Below are 11,348 nucleotides of genomic sequence, written 5' to 3'. Positions count from 1 at the left end.
CTCACGAGATTCGGACCCAGGACCTGCCAGTCTCGCGCTGGAGCACTTAACCAAGGCGGGATCGTGAATGCGCACTGCCACTAAGGAGTTCCATAATAAAACGATACAGCCGTCCAGTGCTTCCAGGTTTTCCATGGTGGTCTGGCTTCAATTGACTCATGATTTCAACTATGAAAATATTATACTATTATTAGAGACTTACATGAATAGTAGTTTACTGACATCGAGTTCTGAGGTGTCCGTACTTTAATTGCATCATCAAAAATACAGTGATGTCAGTGCTAGACTTATATCTCGAAAGTAGATCAATATTTTTTAAAAATAGAATTAAAAATACAACATTAGCACAGAGATCCAGTTGTCAATTCAAATCCCATAGTGGTACAAGTAGTAAGAGTATAAACAGTAATCCAAAAGATTAGGATTTGAAGATGTTATTCAAGGAGTGTAATCCAGTGAAATAAATTTGAAAAGAGAAAAAGGATACGGACATGAAGAATTCAGAAGATTAGAATTTGGTAGAACACAAAGAGTGGATGCACCTTCACCATTGCAAACGATTTTGAGTCACGTCATTCAAGGTCTCTAACCATCGATTGCTATCATCTCGCGGATCCCAACCAGGTAGTCTACACCTACCAACATGGCTCAGTCCACTTGTCAGTGACTTCATAGATTTGTGCCATGTTTTGTTCTGACCGCCCCTAGCTTTCTTCCAACCTACTCCTACACCATAAAACATTGCACGTCGGGGCAGTCGGTGGTTGGGCATACGTAACACATGTCCCAGCCATCTCAACTGATGAAGTTTCACTACTTCATCAATCGATTTGCCATCCTTACCTAGTACCCGTTTCCTAACATCTGCATTACTTACCTGGTGGTCCCAGGATATACGAGCAATGCGTCGAAGATACCTATGATCGAACACTAGTAGCCTTCGAATATCCTCTACTCTTACCGGCCATGTTTCACTGTCATAAAGTAGGACGGAACGAACTGCTGCACAGTAGACCCGTCCTCTGGTTGCTAGACGGATATCTCGCCTACGCCATAAATGACGCAAGTTGGCGAAACCTAGACGAGCCTTCTGTATCCGTGCTGAGATTTCGTCACACACCAGACCACAAGGGCTGATGAGACTCCCAAGATAAGTGAAGCAGTCAACACGCTCAACTACTTCACTCCCTATCATTAGTTCAGGTGTCGATGTAACCCAATCCTGAAGTAACATTTTGCACTTCGAGGGAGAGAATCGCATCCCGAACATGCCTGCATAGTTGCTTATAGTGGTCAGAAGACTCTGCATTTTGTCAGAGTCTTCACCGAATAAAACTATGTCGTCGGCGTATTCTGAGTAAACAAGTGAGCCTCCTGGTAGAAGTTCAACTCCAGGAGATTGAGATGATGAAAGTGATATCTCTAAAAGCATGTCAACGACAAAGTTAAACAAGAATGGGGAGAGTGGACAGCCCTGACGAACACCACTTGAGGTAACCAATTCTGATGACAGTTCGCCATAGGCTCTAACTCGACCAGTTGTGTTCGAGTAGAGAGCCTTTATGAGGTTAATGTACTTCTTTGGTACTCCTTTCACTGACAAACACTGCCATAGAACCTCACGATCAACTGAGTCAAATGCCGCTTTAAGGTCAAGAAATACTACTATTGTGGGACGTCTGAATGTATGTCTATGTTCTAGGACCTGACGTAGAGTGAATATCTGGTCTATACAACCACGTCCAGGTCGGAAACCAGCCTGGTTTTCTCTAGTCTGCTCTTCACGAGCTTTGGTTAGGCGCCTAAGTATTATTGAAGCTAATATTTTAGACACTATATTAGTCAAACTGATCCCTCTGTGATTGTCACAGGTCTTTTGTCCTTTCTTATAGACTGGCACAATCAGTGATTGGGACCAGTCAGATGGAATTACGTCCAGTTCCCAGATTCTACCTAAGACCTCAGTCAATCTCGTTGCTAGTACTAGACCACCATCCTTAAAAATCTTAGGGGTAAACCTGTCAGGGCCTGCGGCTCTCCCTTGCTTCAGATTTCCTATAACTTTTTCAACCTCGTAGAGAGTTGGAGGACTTACATCAAGTTGCCATTCAGGACGACTGGGGATCGTGGGTAACTGAAGTGTGGCTGAAGGCCAGTTGAACTGATCCCTAACGTGTTCTGCCCATCGATCCAACCTCCTGGATTGAGAATGAATAATATGCCCATCTTTATCTGAGATGGTTTCATTGATAATTGGATTCCTAATACCGGTTTCTTTAACGAGTCTGAATAGCTGTCTGCTGTTACCTATTGCCGCTGCCTTTTCCATCTCTCCTGCTTTCGCTACCCACCACTGTTCACGATCATTGCGTAAGCTTCTTATTAGCCTGCATTTAAGCTGACTCCACTCTTCGTTATGTTCAGAGCCAGATGGGATGAGTTTTCGAGCATCTATCAGTGCGGTAGATGCTGCCGAGATCCATTGTTTCTCCTTGACCTTATGGCTTACCTTACTAGCGGATATCACTGCTGTTTCCACAGCTTTTCGGATGCCATTCCATGCCACTCCAGTCAAACTGCTATCCATTGTCAATGGTGATATTTATCTTACGTCAACTCCATTGGTTAATGTTTTCCACCAGAACTTCAGGAATTATCACCTTCATGAAGTTAATATCTGGAGATTATTGGCTTTAAGATTCGTATCATGAATGGATTTCATTTAGACAATCATTGCATTTTACCAATAGACCCTCATAAATTCATATGCCTAAAAAAACTTGGCTATACTTAAAGATCAGTGATATAATGGTCTTGAGAAAGATTAAAAATGGTCTTCTGATCCTAACATCTCCACATACAAATGCACTGAAATATTAACCAGATAGGGTTATAAGAGGAAAACGATATAGGAAGAGTCATGTATGAAAATTGTTCTCTATTTCACCATTTATACATCAGGGAAGTCCTACTCACTGACTTCTCTCAAAGGGGTTGTTTACGAAATTGAAAGGACGAAAAAGAGATGCCCGGTGGGGGCCTAAACCGAGTCAATGGGTACGGTGTATCTACTTAGGAGGGTTGGAAAACCCTGACTCAAGACCAATGTGTATGTGGGCTCCATGATCCTGAAAAAATAAATGAACCTATTCTCGATCACCGACTACCGTAGGATTAAATCTTCTAACGTTGCTCCACTGCTTTGTAGATAAGACGTCTGAGTCAAAGGCTCGGGTAGTAGCTTCTTAAGAAAGCCACCTGATTTGGTTTGGGCGCCCGGGCAGTATTTCAGCTCCCACATATCAGATGATGAAGTGTGAGTATATATATATATATAGTGCTTCCTTTTACCAGAGTTTATGTGTTTAAATAAATAAATGAATATGAAAGTGCTTCAACAAAGTTTTTCACATAACATTTGTGATTAATATGTTATTTATACTCGGGAGCTCAAATCTAAGTGTGATGGAGTTCGAACCTGGTGCTTGCTATGACCGAAAGTAGAATAGGTTAGCCATCGAACTGTCACTGATTAACTCATCCTTTAAAAAATGTTTATACACAAGGGATTTTTAAACATAAAAACACAACAACAACTGTAAGCAAAATAAATGAACTTACATGAATGATCTACTGTTGAAATTAATGTTTTATTTAAATAAACTTCCCAATATTTAACTTTTAAAAATCTATTAAAAATACCCTGTTCAGGTTGACAACTAATAACAGCTTTTTGTCTTGGTTTAATTGGGAATGTGTTGTAGATAATTTTCAAATTTTCATCCGGCATTGGAACTGGAAATAAAAAAAAATAAACAAAATAAACGAAGACGTATCAATAACAACTAAATATTTTATGATCCATTTTGTTTAAATCATTTTGAATAAAAGAAAACTTTGAGTCAGTGATAAACGAGATCTCACATGCTGCCAGAGAGATATGAGGAGGATAATTGCTTCCCAGTTGATTACAAGATGAAAAGAAATTTCTTCGTGTGGTACTTAAATAAAAATTCGGATACAATGTGGTCTCATTAACACCTGAAAGCATAATAGCCATGCCCGAGAGACAACCGCTTTCAATCAATTTAAATCTAAAAGCTAGTCTACGCAACGTAGGGTTAGTTAGACTAGTGATTGTATTGTGAATCGGATCATAGAATTATCAAGTATAAATATCGCATTTCTACAGTAGGTCTAGTAAAGGCATGTCGCAGCCCGAATAGATCACTGGTAAGTGAGCGCTGCAGGTTAGAATCCTGCATGGGTTATCACTTCTCTTAAGTTTGCACGTAAGCATTGGCGACGTAATGCCAACTAGCATTAAATCGGGATCCAGGATTAGCTGCTGACTAATTCCAACCACTTGACATCGCAACACAGTGGATACGATGTTGATTAGATCGATGGAATCTGATCGGTACTAAAGAAACCGGTTACTACACAGTCCCGACCTACCCGCTATCCTAAAGCAGTAGTTAAAGTTGCTTAGTATGACGACTCAATCAAGCAACACCGAACTGAAATACATTTTTATTAAATAATATGAGAAAAATAGCCGAAAAATTTAATATCTGATGACGATATCATAACTCCAATTGCATTCAGATATACCAGTAGACTTTGTAACATGATACTCAAAATGTTCTACTGACTATTAAATTTTGAAAACTGCGACTCTCAAGTATCCAGTAGACAACAAGAACGATGTGGATACACTCAAGACTATAGTGAAAGTTGCAATCAACATCGTTCAACCATGAAAGAAATCAGACAGTCATCACCGATAATAATGATATCCAATACCATTTGGATTTCAATAGCTTCCCCAACCCTTAGAAGACGTCAGTTCACGATAAAAACTTCAAAATCTCGAAAACTCATTTAGCTAAAATTAAGAAATAAGTTTTCGTTTAAAAAGAAAGCTGCAAAGATTAGCAAAAGACGAAAAGAATTCATGAAATCAATAAATATTACCTTGATGAATCACCATTTTACGTGATCTAGCCTGGCCAAGATAATTTTCAGCTTGACAAAAAAATACCATTCTCATTGTTGATGAACGTGTAGCAGTAAAATTCAACCAACCATTACCAACAATTATTTGGTTATTAGAATTTGGTTTTATATCGTTCATGACATTATTTGTATTGGTAATAGTACCGGTAGCACTGGTACTACCACTGTTACTTGTGACAGGATTTGTATTAAGTTGTTGTTGACTAGGTGATGATGATGGCAAGAGATTTTCCGTGAATGAGGATGAGAATTCCTGATGATGATCTGCTTGAGGTGTTTCTCTAAATAAAATATAAGGAACAAACAAACATAGTATAAGATGAAGATACAGTATAGGGGGGGTGAACTTAAACGACTGTTAAAATGACTGTGAGAAGTGTTTGCCATCTTTAAGCTAATTTACGAAGGGGTCGGACCGTGAACAAGGTGAATTTGAATGGTATTAAGGCGACCGCAACTTACTGGTTACCCATAACATTGGAAGGATAACTCTTCTTGAGGAGCTTAAGAACGGAATCCAGTTAAGGTGTGGTCTCACCAACTTAGGAGCGTGACTCCGGAACTCAAGGAATAACTGCTTGAGGACAGCCACACACTGTCTTTTTGTAAGAAGTTCTTGATGGATTAGCTCTATAGGTTATAGGCCTTACCGATGGCGACGGAAATATGTAGACTTACTTTATTCCTTTTTATTTAACTTCATCATGAACATTCTTTGAAATATACCGATCTCATCGTCTAACTTTTCAATGTCAGTCAGACAGATAGAGAGGTTTGAATCACTTCCAAATATCTTACTATGGTCAAGGATGAGAAGGGTACCAACCCTCTCGAAACCCTCATATATAGTCACGAGTTTATACCCTCTGTTAAGGAAGTCCTACTAATTGGTTTCATGTGAACAGGTTTTTTTTGTGAAAGTGAGGATGAAAACTGGACAGTCGGAGCTAAACTTAGGTTGGTGGGTACGTAAAGTCCACCAAGAAGGGTTGGAAAAGCTTGATTCCTGACCAATGATACATATAGATAGAGTTCAGGATCCTGATAAGATAAATAAAGTACGGCATTAATTTGATTACCAGTTACCACGGAAATAAAACCTCTTGACGTTTCTGCCTTGTGGATTAGAACTTCGTGTCAATATACTATGAGCTACTCTCCTAAGAAAGTCATCTGATACAATTTAAACGGCCCAGTAGCACACCAACACCCAAAAACAAATGTGATAATAAGTAATGATTGAAATAATGCAACACAGTACTTGGCTTCGATCTATGCTTTCTGTGTAAGAAGTTAAGAGAAGAGTAGTGTCAACAAGACATACATTAAATTAAAGCATGTTTCATAAACAATTACGTCGGTGCACACTGATTCGACCATTTTTAGACAATCAGCGATAACGGATAAATAAAGAAGACTCTAGGATTTTTTTGTGTAAACATTATAAATATACTAATATTTTTTGTTACTGTAGCATCAATCTAGTTAACTCGCCGTTTTGTTTCGGAATAAAATTGTCCATGTTCAAGCCGTTTTCTGATTTGGGGACCAGTTACTTACTTACTTACGCCTGTTACCCCTCGTCGAGGAGCATAGGCCGCTCACCAGCATTCTCCATCCAACTCTGTCCTGAGCCTTCCTTTCCAGTTCTTTCCAGTTGTTATTCATCCTTTTCATATCTGCTTCTATTTCCCGGCGTAATGTGTTCTTTGGCCTTCCTCTTTTCCGCTTCCCTTCTGGATTCCAAGTTAGGGATTGCCTTGTAATGCACATTGGTGATTTCCTTAATGTATGTCCCATCCACTTCCAACGTTTTTTCCTAATTTCCTCTTCAGCTGGAAGCTGGTTTGTCCTCTCCCATAAAATGCTGTTGCTAATAGTATCCGGCCAGTGAATGTTGAGTATTTTGCGTAGACAACTGTTTATAAATACTTGTACCTTCCTGATGATGGTTGTAGTAGTTCTCCACGTTTCAGCTCCGTACAGTAGGACTGTCTTGACGTTCGTATTGAAGATTCTCACTTTCAAATTAGTTGACAGTTGTTAAAAACACTGTTAAAAAACGTTAACCGGGGACCAGTGGGGTGGAATAAACTGTTCAATGAATACTAAACAATATAAGTAACTAGGTTGAGTAAACAGGATTTAATAACCAGTGATACCTTTGCTCACCATCAACCCAAACAGAAGTAAAAGGGGTGAGAGTTGAATCAGTGACACAATGATCAATGTCTACATGTCTTTCTAAGTAACAGATAAACAATATATCAGTTGTCAATAGGTTCTATCTTAAACCTTTATCTACTTCGGTCTGATTAAGTATACACACAAAAAGTTTGGCTCTAAGGCAAATATACATGAACTTATATCACTCTTATTCTTTTCTTTTTCTCTGATTACATTGGAAAGGTGTAAAGAAACATTTCAATTAAACATAAACCCAACACGAAACCTACCTGACACGACTACTATAGCCAAGTTCACTAATATAATTTTCATCATTTTGAAATTCAATCGTTTGATAATTAACAGCATAACCAGACGATGATGAAGTAGACGGAGTAACAGTTGAACCGATAATTCCTGAACTACTACTACTCCCACCACTAGTGAATAAACGATCTACACTAGCTGTTGTCGGTCGACCATTAGTTGGTAAAGAGAACCAACGAATTTGTGGAGTAGGATTACCAGCAGCACGACAAAGTACTTGTAGGCCAGTACGATCAAAAAATCTTAATAAATTTGGTAAATCTGGAATTATATGGGGTGGTGAATGTGAATCACTTAAACGTTTATTCCTGAGTAATGGTGATGATGATGATGATGATGTGAGGTGTGGTGACTTCGAATAGATATGTTGATGATATGAACTGGAGACTCCAGATGTATAATTATTTATCTGTGAAATGTATTTGGGACACAGCGATGATTGATTTACTGAAACGAAATAAATAAATAAAGTATAATATTATATATCTTATAAGAATTGAGATTGAATTGAGAAGATAAACTGAGCAAAACGTATTAATGTGAAGCCAATTGTCTTCATTATAAACGGATGTTAGGAGGAAACCATTGGAAAACACAAAGTATTGAATCGACCCATCACCCAGGGCGTATAATTCTCAAGGTGATTACGTCGCTCTCAGACAATCAATTCGGAAACCGATTGTTCGTCCACTTATCAATCCAATCAACAAATACTAGTCCGGTTCTTACCCAAAGTGTTATTATTGGTGTGTTACCGGCTAAACCTCTCAACTTCCTATGTACTCTTGGTATAGATACTACTTTTCGAACATAATTTTTATTTTATTAGGTGAGGTGATATTTTGAGAAACTATTTAAGGCTTGAATGAAGAGGATATTATTCATAATGATATCGGCTAAGAAGCCAGCGAAAACTACCTAACAAAAACACTAAATAAGATAAAGGTATACTTGACTGACAAGTTAATCAAGTTTAAGATAGTGGCCAACAAATTTTCGAGCAAAATTTAAAATCCAATGACAAGTATTATTATTACTATTATTTATTATTGTTCAAACACGGAAACATTGGTACAAGGAAGCACCAAATAGATATGCGCCACATAAATCATTCCATTTGTGTGGAGGCTGGAATACTGCCCCGGTTCTCAAATAGAAGGAGGTGGTTTTCTTAGAGGGCCACTCCGCGATCCTTTGACCTAAAGGTCTAATCCACAAAGCAGTGGAGCAACGTTAGGAGATGCAGTCCCATGGTAGCCATTTTTGTTTTTTTAGGATCCTGGAACCCATGTGCACCATTGGTTTGAAATCAGGGTTTTTCAACTCCTTTAGCCGGATCCTCTGTATCCACCAACCCAGTTGAAGCGCAGGACATTCGCTTTTCGTCCTCTCAATTTCCTAAACAATACCTGTGGTTCGAGGAGGCAGTGAGTAGGACTTCTCTGACAGTGGCTGTATATGCTTGAGAGCATTTGGAGAAGGAGAGCGGCCTCTCCCTACTCTCGGCCGTACCAGGGCATTTGGAGGCTATGGCAAGTAGCTTGTGTTGTGTATTAAAAGCTAACCAAAACTTACCAATCCTTAATTACTAAGACAATTACAATGGATAAGCATGGGAAGATTAAGTAATAAGTACTGTAATTTATGAATTTTTAACAGTAACTTAAATGATTTTTTGATATTTAAAATCAAATAACTAACAGAGTAAGTATTCATCCATATGACTTCTATTCTGTCTCTAACAAGTATTCCTGCGACTTATCTCAAATCATTTCGAGTTTTTACGTCACAACTTATTCATGAATGCTATTTGAATGATAATTAATTAAAAATGGGTTTTACTTAATGTCAGGAAAGTCTTAAAATATCCCTCTCATCAAAGTCTCAAAAGGCCCAAAAACGCCAGGGAACGTTTTATTCAATCAGCGTTAAATGGAAGATTCGAAAAAAACGTCCAAAAAAATGAAGAATCACGTGCTACGGTTTTGACTGGATATCTACTCATACTGCTACTGTATTTAGAAAAGTTACAGAAATTTTCAGAAGCCCAAGATGGTGGATGACGCTATAAATACCCTCATTTTTCTGTACACAAACTAAACTCAGAGTAAAACTTTTACTCGCAATTGGTGTCTTCTATCTAGTGTTGCAGCTAACATGTAGAAGTATTTGGGGTTATAGATGTCGGATAGGAAAACAGTTTAGGCGTATCAGTAGAAATACTTATTATTTAATCAAGATCGTTTTAAGAGTCCCTGAAGCTATCGTAAGGCCTAAAGGTCCTGGGTTCAATTTATTTATTTAAACACATAAATATTGGTACAAAGGGGCACTAGATACAGATGCGCCTCACAAATCTCATTCGATTTGTGTGAGGGCTGTGATACTGTCCAGGTGTCCAAACTGAAGCAAGTGGTTTTCTTAGGGAGCCACACCCGGAGCCTTTGACCTGAAGGTCTGATCCACAAGGCAGTGGAGCATGGTAAGGAGATGCAGTCCCATGGTAGCCGGTGACCAACATTAGGTTCATACGCCATTTATTCCCTCAGGATACTGGAGTCAGCCCATGTGCACCATTGGTTTGTAATGAGGGTTTTCCAACTCCCCTAGATGGACTCGCCGTGTCCACCAACCCAGTTAAAACGCCGGGCATTCGCTTTTCGTCCTCTCAATCTCGTAAACAACACCCCTGCCACAAAAAGGCAGTGAGCCTGGGTTCAATACCCATTAGGGTCATAGATACACACGTCTAAAGATATTCATATCAGGAAGAAACATCTGTACAATACTTCCTGAAGTTCAATGTTAGTATAAGTGAAATCGGTCCGTGATGTTCACTTAATATATGATTGTGAAAAATGAATAATACGAACAAGATCTGTTATTCACCATTTCAGCGATTTTAGTGGAATTACATATAACGCAAAAACATAAACTTTATTATGATGTATGTGACTGACATCGATTGGAAAACAAATGAGAGCAAGGAATTATTAAATAAATGTATTTGTTACTTCTCAACAGAAAATATGTGCGACCAAATATGAGTTTTAAGTCAGAACCTTCAAGTTTTGTGATTAACAAAATGCTATTGAATAGTCGATTGTAACCCAACAGCTCATATTTACTCATTTCAAATGTAAGGGTTAGTTACACTACTAGTCAGTAATCTAAATCAAAGTACGCAAAACGGAGTTCAAGCTTATAACCTACTCATCAATCAATCGGTCAATCATAATAAACATTGAACCTGGGGAAAATGTATGTTAGCTAAAGTTCCTAAGTTGTGTTGTTAAAAAGAAACGAGTAAACAGAAGAATACCAAAAAAGTCAAAATAACAATAGTGCCAATGATAAGGAGAAAAATTAAACATGAGAGAAAACTGTTATAACTTGTTGGCCGAGTGGAGGCCCTGTTATTGTATAACGTGAAAAGACCGCCAATTAGAGAGCAGAGAATTATCGATTGGAACAGTGATACATGAAAACCGTACGAGCAGTCTTGGGTACTTATCGGTCCTGCTATCTGCCTAGCCCAGCCAGTTAAGTACAGAACACCAATAACAACCTCTGTGGTATGAATCATTGTATTTCGAATATACTGAGTTTATATACCAATCAAACCGACCACATAGTACCATAAAATAGAAAATAACATGTGTTCAAGATTCAACCAAATGTGGATGTGAATGTGGGAGGCAGTAATTAGTAGACTAGGGATAACTCAAGAATAGTAAATTGTATAATAAGTCTATGAATCAAAATAAAGCTTATAATAAGAGGGACACGAATATGAATACTCTAGTTATTTAGCAATTATACGACAAAAAAAATAT

At 38.3% G+C, this 11,348-nt stretch overlaps 1 protein-coding gene across 1 annotated transcript in view; it reads right to left on the bottom strand.

Moving 5' to 3' along the window:
- Smp_164270 (putative cell adhesion molecule) overlaps window positions 1–11,348 on the bottom strand; it is a gene marked incomplete at its 3' end in the record, with an annotated part of 74,651 nt that overhangs the window by 33,621 nt on the left and 29,682 nt on the right. The window contains exons 2-4 of the mRNA XM_018798778.1: window positions 7,476–7,959; window positions 4,978–5,300; window positions 3,622–3,795 (exon numbers count right to left, since the gene is read on the bottom strand). Of these exons, the coding sequence (XP_018653686.1) occupies window positions 3,622–3,795; window positions 4,978–5,300; window positions 7,476–7,959 (981 nt within the window). The remainder of the gene's footprint in view (window positions 1–3,621; window positions 3,796–4,977; window positions 5,301–7,475; window positions 7,960–11,348) is intronic.

This window comes from Schistosoma mansoni, chromosome 7, assembly GCF_000237925.1.
Source record: "Schistosoma mansoni strain Puerto Rico chromosome 7, complete genome".
NCBI lineage: Eukaryota > Metazoa > Platyhelminthes > Trematoda > Strigeidida > Schistosomatidae > Schistosoma > Schistosoma mansoni.
This window is presented reverse-complemented; position numbering and strand designations above follow the sequence as displayed.